This window comes from Arachis ipaensis, chromosome B5, assembly GCF_059453495.1.
Source record: "Arachis ipaensis isolate K30076 ecotype BB chromosome B5, ASM5945349v1, whole genome shotgun sequence".
NCBI lineage: Eukaryota > Viridiplantae > Streptophyta > Magnoliopsida > Fabales > Fabaceae > Arachis > Arachis ipaensis.
Window position 1 is genome coordinate 350,561 of NC_142440.1, and position 15,767 is coordinate 366,327.

The 15,767-nt window shown below is 30.6% G+C and overlaps 2 protein-coding genes across 4 annotated transcripts; both read left to right on the forward strand.

The window, feature by feature from the left end:
• Nucleotides 1-331: 331 nt before the first annotated feature.
• SVP (K-box region and MADS-box transcription factor family protein) lies at nt 332-8,100 on the forward strand. Of its 3 annotated transcripts, XM_016345570.3 has the most exons (9): nt 332-553; nt 834-1,019; nt 5,594-5,672; nt 5,767-5,831; nt 5,921-6,020; nt 6,242-6,283; nt 6,715-6,756; nt 7,178-7,341; nt 7,888-8,100. In XM_016345570.3, the coding sequence occupies exons 2-9, from the start codon at nt 838-840 to the stop codon at nt 7,904-7,906; spliced, it is 693 nt and encodes a 230-aa protein (XP_016201056.1). In that variant the 5' UTR covers nt 332-553; nt 834-837; the 3' UTR covers nt 7,907-8,100. The 3 variants fall into 3 exon arrangements, with proteins under 3 accessions (XP_016201056.1, XP_088344794.1, XP_016201055.1); XM_088488668.1 differs by lacking the exon at nt 6,715-6,756 and having other exon boundaries at nt 415-553; XM_016345569.3 differs by lacking the exon at nt 332-553 and having other exon boundaries at nt 607-1,019.
• A 1,801-nt stretch (nt 8,101-9,901) lies between these two features.
• Nucleotides 9,902-15,028, forward strand: LOC107641602 (guanosine nucleotide diphosphate dissociation inhibitor At5g09550-like). Its single transcript, XM_016345084.3, has 13 exons — nt 9,902-10,092; nt 10,385-10,447; nt 10,552-10,635; nt 11,222-11,329; nt 11,439-11,611; nt 11,963-12,074; nt 12,854-12,934; nt 13,019-13,081; nt 13,540-13,641; nt 13,728-13,852; nt 13,939-14,149; nt 14,445-14,519; nt 14,676-15,028. Exons 1-13 carry the CDS (start codon nt 10,006-10,008, stop codon nt 14,724-14,726), a joined length of 1,335 nt encoding a protein of 444 aa, XP_016200570.1. The 5' UTR covers nt 9,902-10,005; the 3' UTR covers nt 14,727-15,028.
• The last annotated feature ends 739 nt before the right edge of the window (nt 15,029-15,767 follow it).

The window sequence follows — 15,767 nt, forward strand, 5'->3', positions numbered from 1 at the left end:
AAAAAAATAAAACCAATATCATTATCTTTCTTAATAAGAAAAGTATAGATACTAACATATTATCTGTTAATTTATTGTTAATAATAATTAATTATTATATTTTAAACACATATATAAAGAGATACATCTAAAAAATATATCTATAAAAAAACTTTTATTAAATACAATTATAAAAAGATATTTTTATTAGACACATCTATAAAAATACTTTTATTAAATATAATTATAAATAAAAGTTGATAAAAATTGATAAAAATACTGTTAGTAACGTAACAGAATTTTTCTTAATATCGTTAGTGTATATATCTAGTCCGAAACACACTATAGACTAACAACCAATTAGCAATTAATGGTTGAAATAACATTTTTATTTTTGTCGGTCCAACACATGAGAGATCCAAAGTCCAAAGACAAATAGAGAGCCCTACCTTGTTTGTTTAAAGACTTTAAGTTGATAGGTGGCTTTCATCTGAAAGAGTAGAGAACATCTGAGAAGCCAATACCAACATCAAAGGCCTTTCATTCCATCCCAATAAGGAAACAAATATCACAAGTACATTCCTCACACCAATTTTTATTTTTCCTTACTTAGCTAGATCTGAGATTTTTTCATTTTTCTTTTTATAAAAAATTTCTATGTAATTTAGTGTCCCACTCACACTAATAACCCACACTTTTTTACCCTTTTTAACATAAAACACACCTCCCATAAATAGTCAACAATTCTTCACTCCTTTGCTTTCATTTTGCCTTGTCCATTTTTAGGTTGCTTTCTCTGCTTCGCTTCTTTTTTTGTGAAAAGTTTATTACTTTCTTTTATTTCTCTAAACAAGATCGATGGCGAGGGAGAAGATTCAGATAAAGAAGATCGACAACGCCACGGCCAGGCAGGTCACTTTCTCCAAGCGACGGAGAGGTCTCTTCAAGAAAGCGGAGGAGCTCTCCGTTCTCTGCGACGCCGATGTTGCTCTCATCATCTTCTCTTCCACCGGCAAGCTCTTTGACTACTCCAGCTCAAGGTTTCTCTCTCCTCTCTCTCAATTTACTAATACAAAAATATAAAATATATTATTTTTAATATCCGCATAAACAAAATTAACCAGTAAATCATTCGTCTATATAGAATGTACGTTGAAACATAAATTTAAACAATACATATATTTAGTTTTTTTTTTTTTTTTACCAAAGATATGAAACTCGAACCCGCTGGAGAGACCATGTCATTTGAGCTATTACACGAATATATAATTTAATAGTTGATTTTAATATATATATATATAATATTTTTTATTATTTTATATTTCGAATAAAATAATTATTTTTTTTTACAATAGCATAATTAAAATTTTTTATGCATATACAATTTTTGTATTTTTTTATTAAAAATAAAAAGACTCCAATTCGCTACCTTTTAGGTGAATACTACCTTTTAAGTGAATACTGAATAATGGTGTCTATATAGAATTCAGATAAATTTTAGTGTGTTTAAGATTGTTCGAGAAGTTCTTAAAAGGTCTTAGAAGGATCGTAATGTCCTAGAAGATTCTAGAAAGAAGTGGATGCGCTTAAAAGACTCTACAACTAGGTAAGAAGAATCTATAAGTGTGTGAGAGAAAAGTGGATAGGCTAAATATTTGTGATGAAAAATTTGGATAGTTGATCTAAAAATTGTGGATTAATTTTAATTTTAACTGTTCATTTATGAGGTATATATATATTGAAAACTTTTAAATTTGGGAATATAAGTCATTTGTTGTAAGCTCGTGTGTCTTAAGCAAAATAAGATATTATTTGTCCTCTTAGTGGCCTGGTGTCTAGATTCTTAAAAGAATTGTTCATAATGTGTAAAGCAGCATTTAGTTCATATAATGGTATGATATCTACTATCTTGAATATGATTTTTTTTAAATGTTTCTAAAAACGTTTCATTATAAATTAGACTATTTAAATCTACTTAAAAATTCACACTTTCTAAGGGAAAAAAGAAAGCAGTACATAATCAAACGTGATCATCTGTGAGAAGAGATGGGAATTATTATTATTATTATTATTATTATTATTATTATTCTTATTAGAAAAAATATATGAAACCAAGAGATGATCAACCAAAAAGTAAACAATTTAACTAATTTATAATTATATTTAATTAATTTTATTTATTTTTAATTTATAATATTTGATATTAATTGTTTCTCATTCCAATTTAAAATTCTGAATGATACCTTGGAGAAATAAGGGCGGGGATCACGGAACTTCTAACAATCCCGATTCTCAGTATATAAAAAAAATTTATAAAATATATAAAAAAACATCTATTTAGTATGAAAAAGAAACATTCTGATACTTAGTAAAAAAAAACATCTTAATACCTAACATAAGCACTATCTACGTAGAGATTTTGGATTTACCCAGCGACATTTGGCTGGTTTTTGGTTGGTACCCTTTTGATTCCCTATCTTTGGCTGGTTTTTAGTTGGTACCCTAGGGAACCAAGAGAGTATCAGCCAAATGTCTCTGGATAAATCTAAAACCTCTACATGGATTTACTTATTTATTTAATCAGTTTAAAATTTTTTAAATTTTGAATTTAAAAATTTAAAATTAATTATTAATAATTATAATTAATTGAGTTGTTCATTTTTTGGCTTATTAGACACTTGGTTTTCTATAATTTTTCTTATTATTATTATTAAGCAACCTATACAAATAAAAATGATTTTTATTTTTTGTTATTACTATTACTTTTACCTTAATTCTTTGATTTTAACGTGTCCCTCACTCCAAGATAAACGTCTTAACTACTTTTGACTACTCTATGATTCCGAACCTTTAACTAGCATTAAGTGTCCATAAACATTGAACTTTTTGTCTGAGCAAATGTCACTAATCTAAATATATATAATGTCACATATATATAGAGCTAAGCTATCTCTATGTCAAGTCAACCCAACCTTTGATGATTATTGTTTTTAATTTGCTTTATGGAAATGGAAATTAAAAGCAGCTATATTAATATTTAATTATGTATTATATGTAGGTATATGCATGCATACATCACATACATGCAATACATTCACTAATAATTGCCTACTTTGCTGTGCAATTATCTCTCGTCCTCTAGCCTTAATAAGCTTTTCTTCCATCATAGATTTATGGTCCTAAAAAAAACCAAAGTGACATAATATAATATTAAGGTATCCACTTTTGGAGAATTAATTAATTTAATTGGTTACACGGTGGCATTTAAACCTAAGACATCATGTTAGTAACTCATCATATCTTTATTATTCATGATTTAGTGGTTTAAAGCTTTCAAAACTTGGAAAGATTTAGGGTCCAAAGTAGTTAACGGTATTTGTATGTTTATACCAAACAATCTGAAGTAAATTAGATTGGATTTGGATCCTCTAAAGTTTGAATTTCACTTTAGAAAGTAAAGTGTGATCTCTCACCATTGATTTCATAGGTGGGACCAATAATAAATATGAAAGAGAAACTATTCAAGGGTAGAAGATCACACTTTACTCTTTAAAGTGAAATTCAAACTTTAGAGGATCCAAATCCAGTTAGATTAGAGATAGTGTTTTCCTTTACTTTGACAGAATATTTTAGAGTGTGTTTGGTTTGCGTTTTTATTTTATATTTTTTTTATTTTTAGTGTGTTCTATTTTCTGAATTTTATAAAGGAAAAAATAAAAACAAGAGGTGAAAATAGAAAACATGATTTTATTGTTTTCACTTTTCTTTTTTTTTTCACAAAATTCAGAAAACAAGCAAACACTGAAAATAAAAATAGAAAATAAAAACGCAAATTAAACGCACCCTTAATAACTAGCATGATTGATTTTAGTGTATACCTAACTAGCATGGTTGATTCTTGTAATTAACTACAAAAATGCTATTGAAATACACACAAAAATATATTAAAAATGAATTAAACAATATATGTATTTATACAAATATAAATAGTGGCTATTAACTGATTTTTTTTGTACATATAGTTACTTTTGTTATTTTTAAGGTGTGTTTACAAACTTGGTTTTGGAAGGCTTTAATTTGGAGGGGAGGGAACGTGTGTAAACTGTGAAGGTTTAAACATCGTTCACCAGTTTTACTATTCAGTAAGGAAGGATTTTGGAGATTTTTATTAATTCTACCTTGCTCCAAACTCCCAATTTCACATTTTTCAAAGTGAGGGATTTTATGAAATTTAAATTTAAACTATTTTCAGTCATATTAGATATATACCATAATTAGCTACCACAATCAGTCATAAATATAGAATACGCATTAAAATATAAAATATACATTAAAAATAAGTTAAACTACACATATATTTATATATAAATATAATGGCTGATTTTTGGTGTGTAATAGCATTTTTGAATTATTTTTTATTTTTAATAAATTATTGTATAAATACATATATTATTATTTAATTATTTTATACGCAATAAGTTGGTAAACAATAAAAGTGTAAAAAGAATATAGTAAATGTCATGCATATAGATTGTTTATTATATTGCTTAGAAATCTAGTGGCTAGCCAAAAATCTAAGAATAATATATGGAGCTCTACTTTAACAGAATTAGTTCAACAAATTGGGTTATATACTAGACAAATTTTATATTAAAAGTTAAAGATTATTCCAATATCAAAAGAGCAATACTCCATTCGTTTCTAAAATAAGGGTCGTTTTCACTAATACATTCAATGAACCCAAAAGGTAAAAGCTGACACTTGTTTTAAAATGGAGGGGGTGTAATATAAGATCAGAGAATCTGTCTCAATTTGAGAGGATGAAACAACTCATGCACATAACCATATTTAATTTGTTCTTGCACAACGTAATATTCTGAGATCTATATGCAATATAATTGTGGTGGAGACAAGAAAAGACTACAATGGTTCCGATGGAATTTGTTGTCCATTACTTTGTTGCCGAAATCTTGAAACGAATATCTACAAGTGTTTTTTTTCTCCCTTTAATAGTTCTTTAAGCATCTTATAATTATATTATCATTGGTAAAGAGATAAACAATTCCTTCTTTTTATATTATTATTAGTGAACACTACTCGTGTTTAGGGTCCTTCACATTTGGTTACATTCATATGATTTTTTAATTTAAATTTACTTGATAACAAGTATCCCATACTATTCTTTTTTTGGAGATAATGACTTACTATACTATTTAGAATAACCATTCGAGTACTAGGGATAATAAACATCTTCCCAAAAGCTTAAACTAATTTTCGAGTTCACCAAGGATCGAACTCTTGATCTTTCAAATCTAGAGTTCTAATACCATGTCATGATACCACTCATCCCAAAAGTTTTAGCTGATGGAAAAAAGGTAACACTAATGATTATATCTCTAATACTCCCTAAACCTCCATTGTATACATTATACAAATATTCCATTGGCTCCTCATACTTTTTCTTTGTTTATTCATACCTGTTTCTAAATAATGAAAAGATGTGTGTGTTGGATAAAATCAATAATTCAATACAAATAACACGTCAGTTAATTTAATTGGCCTGGGAAGCATACATTATGTGACTTTGATGCAATAAATGTTCTTATATATGAAGTATGAAGGAAATACTTGAAAGGCATCATTTGCACTCAAAGAATCTGGCAAAGATGGAACAACCCTCTCTTGAGTTGCAGGTTGGTGCAGTTATATATATCTATATAATATGGTTATTAATTATTAATTTATTGTTACAAATCCTCCATTTAATTAGTTCTTGCAATAATGCAGCTAGTTGAAAACAGCAACTACACCAGACTTAGCAAAGAAGTTGCTGAGAAGAGCCATAAACTAAGGTCACTGGCTACAACTAACTCACAATTTTCATAGCTTTTTTATTTTGTTTTTTTATATTTGGTGTGTTGAAATGCGTTAGTGTTTAAAGGCAGCTGAGAGGAGAGGATCTTCAGGGATTAAATATAGAAGAATTACAACAATTGGAGAGGTCTCTTGAAACTGGATTAGGCCGTGTAATAGAGAAGAAGGTATATATATTTTAGGTGAAAACTCACATGCAGCAGTTGTTTACATGTGAAGTTGCTAGTTGAGAACCGTTAAAAAATTTGACATGTTTGACTAATTAAATTGTTATCTGACAGTTTCTAACTATCAAATTTATATGAAGACAACTGCATGTGAGTCTTTATCTATATCAGTTATTAGCATTATCACTTATATATAACTGAATAATCTTTGTTCTTTTTAGGGAGAGAAGATTATGAGTGAGATCACTGACCTCCAAAGAAAGGTTGGAAAAAGTTATATTGGAGATATTCCATTGTTATTTGAGTATCCACACATTGAGAATGATGTTTCATAAATATATGAGTATATATAGTTATCGTTTCATGCTTCTAATTAAATAAATCAATCTCACTGCGTTACCAACAGTATTTTCCAACTGTTATTTATAACTATATTTAATGGAAGTGTATTCGTGGATGTGTCTAATAAAAATATCTTTTTTATAGCTTTATTTAATAGAAGTGTCTTTATAGATATATTTTCTGGATGTGTCTCTTTATATATGTGTTTAAAATATAATAATTAATTATTGTTGGCAATGAGTTGGCAGATAATATATAGGTACCCTATACTTTTCCTAAATAATAAGTTAAAGAAGTTGTTAAATTTCATTTTATTCCCTAATATTAACTTACAATAACTCTTACCCTTCAGGGAATGCAATTGGTGGAAGAAAACGAGCGACTAAGGCGTCAAGTATATATGTGATCCTATCTTTATTAATTATTTGTGTTATATATTTTATTTATTTACGACAATGCTACTTATATACCAAAATTAGCCACCAAATTCAGTCATCAGTACAAAATACATGTTGGATACAAATACACATTGGAAATAAATTAAACAACGTATGTATTTATACACAAATACATTAGTAGTTGATTTTAGTGACTGATTTTGGTGTACGAATAACATTTTTTATTTACTTCTTATAATTGTTTTGGATGCATGCATGCATTATCTATCTGAATCTAACTCATTATTAAGCATAAATATCATTAATTATTTTAAAATTCCTTAAGGGTCAATTTGAATATTTATTCTATTTACTGAATTTATTGCATCTTCTAATGAAAATGTGTATATATATGTATGTGTTGTTGCATTGAATTAGGTGGTGGAGATTACTCATGGGAAAGGGCATCATGGTGGTGGTGAATCTGAGATCATAGTTGGGGAGGAAGGCCAGTCTTCAGAGTCTGTTACAAACGTTTGCAACTACAATAATAATACTAACAACAATAATAATGATAGTTCAGAAATTTCACTCAAGTTGGGGTCAGTTTACTACTTCACTTTATACTTTATTCATTCTCACATATATATTATTTAATATTTTGGTGACACATATATATTATTTGGTGAAAACTCAGGTGCGGTCGACTTCAGGTGAAGTGGATAACTGAGAGTCATTAGATAATTTGACTGATTTGACTAAATTTTCATCTAACGGCTCTCAACTATCAACCTCACGTGAAGTCGACTGCACCTGAGTTTCCACCATATTATTTAATATGAATAAGTATAATATTTGCTAACTTTTTTATTATGAAATTATTTTTAAATTCTTATGTTTTGGAATATTTAAAGTTTAGAAACAGAATTTAGAGTTTAAATTTTTAAAATTTAGAATAAATCATTTTAAAAAATTGATTAGTCGATAATGTAGGACACTGCATTATTATTCACTACGAATTTTTTAACCACTGAATATTTTGTTTCGTATTTATTGTATTACTTAAAAAAGAAAATAAAAAGTGGTGCAATGGTGGAACGTTTATTATAACGTTTATTATGATGAAAATTTTTCACAATTATTTGCAGGCTATCGTATTCTGGTTAAGGATCTGAGTTTCACTCTGGCAAAGATGAACAGAGATTAGATTATGGTCTAAAAATTAAATTTGCTAAATGATTCTGGCTCTTGGTGGAGTGATAATGGTAATGTATAGGTATAATTGTAACGACTTGTACGTGGTTTTTTCATCATCCAGGAACTGATTTGAAAAGTAATTGAATGTTTCAATTTTCAAGTCACATTTTAACCTCTGCAATTAATTAATTAATGTGGTACCATCGGCTCTCAAGGTAGAATAAATAAAGGTCTGATATCTTTTTGCAGGATTTAATTTGGAATGTAGGTTTGTTACAATAATGGATTATGGCTAACGAATACAATCTTGATTAATATTCATCATCAGTCACGGAGAATTCATATATTAATATTTCTCATATTATGAAGAGATAGAGATGAACAAAAGTTTTCCTTCTTATTAATACATATTTTGCCTTCTTAAAGTGGATATGAATATGAATAATATCTCTATCTCTACTATATATATAATATATAAAGCTATTAATATAACACTCAGATTCACAAAATTAAATAAATCAATAACCCCCATATAAATAGCCAAACTAAGAAATCACAAACGAGCAAAAAAAAAAAAGGGAACACGAGCTATATATGTTTTAAAAAATTAAAATCCAACGTTTTAGCTCAAGTTTAACTCACGAAAATTGAGTTTAGTTCACAATTTAATGAAAATTATATTTTTTATGTGTATTAATATATAATTATTAATTATAAATTGAGCTACTAAACTGAACTTATCCAAACTCAAGTTCGACTTATTAAATTTATAAGATTATTGTATCTCTACTCTTAAATCTGTAACTAACCTTAAACTCTATACCACCATCTAAGTTGTAATAGTCTTTATCTATGTTAAAAAACGGAGTTTTATCGTGCATCGCGTCCAGATCCAACTTCTGATAGTGATTCAGTACAGTTGATAAGGCCAGAATTGGTTGCGGGACAAGAAGAAGATACCGAACTTATGCCTCCACCGGCGTCTCGGTACAAACCCCTTCTCGTCATCATCTTCAGAAGAACCACTATTGTTGCTATCCGCAACATACTTCTCCTCGGATTCCTCACCATCCACGTCCATGTCTTCCATTCGCAATGTGTATCGGTGGTGGTGCAATAGGTGGGTCGTCCTGCACAAAATTCGAGTGGTCAAATCTACCGTCACCAACATCACCGACTTCCGCAGAAAGCTCCATAACTTATTCCGCCATGGTTTTCCTATGGATGTCAAATATGAGCCGTACATGCTCGTTGTCATGGAAGTAAAACAGATGAAACTGGAAAACTCAATTTTTCATCGATGCTAGCAACCTATACCCTACCATTCCGATCTCTTTTCTCCCACTATCACCAACGCTACTCAATATCAGACTGTTCAGCTCGGACAAAGAATTAATTCGCCGGGTGCGCAACAGAATGAGATTATCACACTCAAATATGATTCTGTTGTCATTATTTTTCATATGGCAATTGGGATACCCACTCATAACCACATATATATCCACTACCACTAGACATTTTAGCTTATTTTTTGGAATAAAAATGAAAGAGAGAAAGAAGTAAGATGTTTGTGAAGAATATAAAGGATTGCACATTTTTTTTATAGTTGCTGAAAATTTATCATAATATATATCGTTTACAGTGGCGTCATAATATTGGATATATAAATAAATTATTATTTAGAAAAAGATGTATTACCTCTCTTATTAAATATATAAATAAATTTACGGCAAGTGAATTTTAATTTTTTTTTTTTTGTGAATGACTCAATAATTATTCAAATTTGTTACAAAAATTCCCATCAAATAAATACAAGATATGTTCGTACATAAATGGTATGACCGTATCCGTATGAGTACCATTTTGGTAATTTAACAAATTTTTTTTGTTTGGTAGTGCTTGGGCCGTTGGAAACGCGGTTGGTATTTATAGCGGTAAATCCGATCCTCCCGGGAATTTGTTCAAATTGCTCTTCACTCACTCCTCTCTCTCCATTCTCTCTCTTTTCTCTCTCACTCTCTCAATCTGCACTCTCATTTTCTCTTTTCTCTTTCTCTTTTTCTCGCGCCATGGATGAAGAATACGATGTTATAGTCCTCGGAACCGGACTCAAAGAATGCATCCTCAGCGGCCTTCTCTCCGTCAATGGCCTCAAGGTACTCTCTCTCTCCCGCACATTCTCCTCTATTTTTTTCCTTTAATTTTTCGTGAAATCACATTCGTAATTATGGATCTAAATTTAAAAGAGGTGCAACAAGGAATTCTTATTGACAAAAAAAATAAATAAATAAAATACGATTGATCTAGATTTTGCTGTTTTGTTTTGTGATCGACTTGTACGAGACGAATCTGAAATTCATTAGTCAAGGTATATTATCGATTTAGAGTGTGGATAAATCTGAAAAAAAACTGCGTTCACTTACGCGCTTGGATTTGGATATCGGACAGGTGTTGCATATGGATCGGAATGATTATTATGGAGGAGAATCCACGTCGCTTAATCTTAAACAGGTAAATAATGTTTGCCACTCTCATTTTGTTTAGGATCTTCAAAGCGTATTATATGATCGGAATTATAATTTAATATCACATTAACTGTCACTAATTTCTTGTAGTTGTGGAAGCGATTTAGGGGGGATGACAATCCTCCAGAGACTCTGGGATCAAGCAAAGAATACAATGTTGATATGATTCCTAAGGTACACACATCCTTTCAGAATTTTCTTAATCCATCTTATTTTGAATATAGAATTTGCGATATATTTTATTTTATTTCTTAAATAAAATTCTCCAATAATGGTAATCGCCCTTTCGAGAAATATTAAGTTTGTTCTCCAGAAATTATTATAGAATCCGAGCTCTCCCTTGAGCCATAGTCTCCCTCTAGCAGAGTATCACCTATATTAATGTTTAAGTACAAATTTCACATGGAATACTTCCTTGAAAGACCTTATTGCCTCTGTCTGAGGGAGTGGTAATAATGAAAAGAAATTGGCTGTAGAAATAATTGATATGTGTACTTTTTTTTTCTTTTTCTTCTTTTTCCAAGACCATGCGACTCATTATCGTTAACCATCAACGATAATAAAAGAATTTAATTATATACCGTCTGTGTAAAGGAATTTTATACAAAAAGACCAACTAATAATATATTCTCACATTAGGAAAAGTAACTAACTTTCAAATTTACTACTTAAAAAGTCATGTAAATATCTGAGTACGTAAGACCTATCACACTTTTAATTAACCTTTTCCCACTATATTGTTTTCTTTATGCTTAAACAGTTCATGATGGCAAATGGCGGTTTGGTTCGTGTTCTCATCCACACTAATGTGACCAAATATCTGAGTTTCAAGGCAGTAGATGGCAGCTTTGTTTACAACAAAGGAAAGGTTTGAAGCTAAATATACGTCTCTGGGCCTAGAATCATTCATATTCAATACAAAACGCCATTCTCAAGGTCGAATTCATCAAGCTGATGAATTTCAATCCTTCTTTCAGATTCATAAAGTACCAGCAAACGATGTGGAAGCTTTGAAATCCCCCCTCATGGGGCTGTTTGAGAAGCGGCGAGCTCGGAAATTTTTCATTTACGTACAAGACTATGACGAAAGTGATCCAAAATCTCACGAAGGAATGGACCTTAACAAAGTGACAGCTAAAGAACTCATTACGTACTGTATCAATAACATTCCTCTGAGTTTCTTTTTCCTGTGCTTGTGTGTGAAGAATTTGAACAACAAATGATCAGTTATTTCTCTAATATGGACACTCAATTTTGTTCAGGAGGAACTGTCAAACTCAGCATGTTCTGTTGGATTTAAAACATATCAGTGGAGTTAAATAATCCTTTTCAGTAAAAATGAAAAAATCATATATGACATGACTTTAAAGCTACTGAAAGTGAGATAGTTATTAACACCGTATTAGAGGAAGGACGTTCTTCTAGAATGGTTATTATCATCCTATATGACTATTCATAACTTTCTGGTTTGTATAATAACTTTATTTTTTAATTTAATTAGGAAATATGGTTTGGATGACAACACAATTGATTTCATTGGCCATGCGTTGGCTCTACATTTGGATGATTCTTACTTAAATCAGCCTGCAATGGATTTTGTGAAGAGGATTAAGGTATCTAATTTTCCCTTATAGATATTTCTGGTGCAATACTTCTTGTTTCCTGCATTTCTGTGTCGAACTTAACTATTTCTTTAGGATTAAATTTCCATGTCAGTTTGTATAGCAGAAGAAGCAAGATAGCACCAGGGTGTTACAACACCGGAATAGTATAATTTCATGTATTCTGCTTATTGAGAAACAACTTTTTCCTCTTTTGGTTCTTGGGAACTCCCATTAGATTAAGAGAACATGAATTGGGAATGTGGGGATTTATCGCTCACCACAGAAACTCTACAGAACCAGTACATCCAGTATAATTATTACTTTTCTTCACTGGGAATATGGCTGGTGCATTTAACAGAATAGAAGTAAATTTGTTTATAAAGCCTTCTACTTTAGGGAAAATTAATTAAAAGAAAAAAGAAAAAGGGGGATTTTCTAAAACTTCACTGTTTTAGCAAGAAGGGATTAGTGTCTTGCTTACTAGCTCTTAATAGCACCTTCTGATTTTCTAGTTGAAGAGGCTAAAGCATGCAATCTTGTAAGGGATGAAGTTGTAAACCATAAAGCTATTTTGAAAACTTTAAGTTATTTCAAACTTCAAATCCAGATATCAAATATCATTGTACCATTCCATATTTGACATTTTTGTTAGTCCGAGAATTTTTTTCTCTCAATCATGCCGTGCCTAGCTCGTTCTGAAGCACAACCAATCATAACCTTTTCATTGAGGAGTTGTGAATTGTCCAATTTCGAAGGCCTAATCTAGTTTAACTTTGTTTTTAATAAAGCTATATGCAGAGTCTCTAGCACGCTTCCGGGGTGGATCTCCATATATTTACCCACTCTATGGACTGGGAGAGCTTCCTCAGGTTTTTATGACATAACTAGAATATTAAAAACTACCCTTTGAGAATATTTTATTTACTTTGACTGTAATGATACAAATTCGGCAGGGATTCGCTCGTTTGAGTGCTGTTTATGGTGGCACCTACATGCTAAACAAGCCAGAATGCAAGGTATATTAATATATGCTTCAAAATATACAAGTGGGGATGTTTATATTTACAAAGTTCAACCAATCTAATAATTGAACATAACGACTTTATGCCACTACTGTGTCCTACATTTATTGAACATTATGTGTACTATTTTTGTATACATGTCTCTTGTACACTTTTCATTTTTAGTATTAAAACTTAAAAGTGATTAATAAAAAAGAAGATAAAATATTTATTTTTTATACCACAAAAAAAAAAAAGATGTACAGGAAAATATATACACAAAAATAATAAAAATAGTATTTCTGTTTATTAACATGTAATACGGAACTACATATAGCAGCTAAACATATTATAACTTGTCGATCAAATTCAGTTTAGGATGCATGTGTCCATACAAAAGCTTAAACGCTAAAATACTTATCGAGTTAACGGGGAAATGAATGATACTAGTTTCTAGATTCTACTGATGACAGGTTGAGTTTGATGAGAATGGAAAGGCCTTTGGTGTAACCTCCGAAGGCGAAACAGCAAAATGCAAAAAAGTTGTCTGTGACCCTTCATACCTACCAGACAAGGTATGTTACTTATAATGATCATAATATAGGAATACTGATCCAAGTCTTATTCCTTTGAATGAAAAGAAAATTGTATCTATCAATAGGTGAAGAAAGTGGGGAGAGTGGCCCGTGCTATTTGTATTATGAGCCATCCAATCCCAAACACCCACGACTCTCCATCAGTTCAGGTTATTCTGCCTCAGAAACAACTTGGGCGTAAATCAGATATGTATGTATGCCAACTTTTTTTAGATTAGTGAATTGTCTTTATACTTTTTCTTTTCCTTATAGTAACTTGACTTTACCATGCTTCAGGTATCTTTTCTGCTGCTCCTACTCTCATAATGTAGCTCCAAAAGGAAAATACATTTCGTTTGTGACAACAGAAGCAGAGACTGATAATCCTAAGGAGGAATTGAAGCCTGGCATAGATCTCCTTGGACCTGTGGATGAAATATTTTTTGATGCCTACGACAGATATGAACCCATTAACCAGCACGATGTTGATAGCTGCTTCATATCCACAGTAAGTATTACTTAAAGGGATCATGTTTCTTATCCTTTTATGGTTTTTAACACAAGTGTAAGCGGATCCCTTTACTTCCTGAAACTTTATGCATGAGAGCTATCATGGTTTGATATTCCATCTTCATCTTGTAGCTTGCAAGATTTTTTAAACAATGATACCGCTATTTGCCTCTATAATTTTCTCTTAAATATTCTTATGTATTTACTTCTCTGGAAAACTGAACCCTGTCTTGCATATGTTTAGCCGTATTTCTTGTAATCATTAATCATATTCTGACATATAAATTCTGCAGAGCTATGATGCGACAACACATTTTGAAACCACCGTAACAAACGTGATTGACATGTACAGAAAGATTACTGGAAAGGTAAGCATTAGTTATTAGACTGTTATTTCAAGGTTATATAGGACATGATAAATTTTCTTTGTATTTGATTTCAGCCATTGGAAGGAGTTTCTGATACTCTACTATTTCAACTAATTCTACTAATTCCTTCTTTTTCACTGCTTTATATAAACTCAGGAGTTGGACCTGTCTGTGGATCTGAGTGCAGCCAGTGCTGCAGAAGAATGAAAACTGAGTTTTCAGTATACTTTTCATCAACTTCACAGTGCTGACTAGTTGATATTAATCTTTTAGTATTTTCCTCGAGGCTGAAATTGATCAAGGCTTGGTTTATGTGCTTTCTCACTCTCCAGGTCTATGGAGCCAAGAGAATTATTGTCATGCAGTTTGTTTTTTCTTGTTACGAACTCTTAAGGCATTAGCCTCTTGAACATGAGAAAACAAAGTTTTTCCTTTATTTTCAACAAAAATGTTGTATCATCGAATTAGTTAAAATAGAGTATTAAATAAGTAATTTTACGTTCAACAAATTATTTTTCTTCAAGTAGTTATTTATAGAAAAATATAGATATAAGGCCATTATGAATTTATTCCAAATAAATATCTGTAGAAATCTTTATCTTGGTCTACACCTGAGTTTTATGATCACCCAATGGAAATTGGGATCTCTTCTAAGCATTGATAGAACCTTGCTTTGTAGGATCAGTAGCATCTTGAAACAGTATTATGGCATATTGCACCTCAAAACGATATTCCTATGCGTTTCAACATAATATTAACACACTTGGCCTCGATGTAATAGCACAAATGGACTTACATTGTAAATTTACCGTGTTCATGTACCATATAAACATATATGTAAGACTGGCTCAGTTGAACTTGCCAGTGCCATGGAAAGAATATGCATTAGAAATTTAGCATGCAGAAAATTAGTTCCTCCTCAACTTCACTTGACAATGGACTTATAAAGTCACAGGGAATCCTCTTAAGTTGGAATTACACGCATTAATTATGTAGACTGATGCTATATGATCCCCCTTTTGTGTAGGACAGTAAAGTCAAAAGAAAGAAAGAGAGAAGAAAAAAAAATATACTTGTACCAATTTTTGGTATACTATTGAGTGTACTACACTTTTTTTTTTTTAAATAGTATAAAAGATAAATCTTTTATTTTCTCTCCTTATCAGTCACTTTAATACTAAAAATAAAAGCTATATATGTAAACTATACAACAAATATGATGCCTATAACATTCCCAAAAGAAACAGA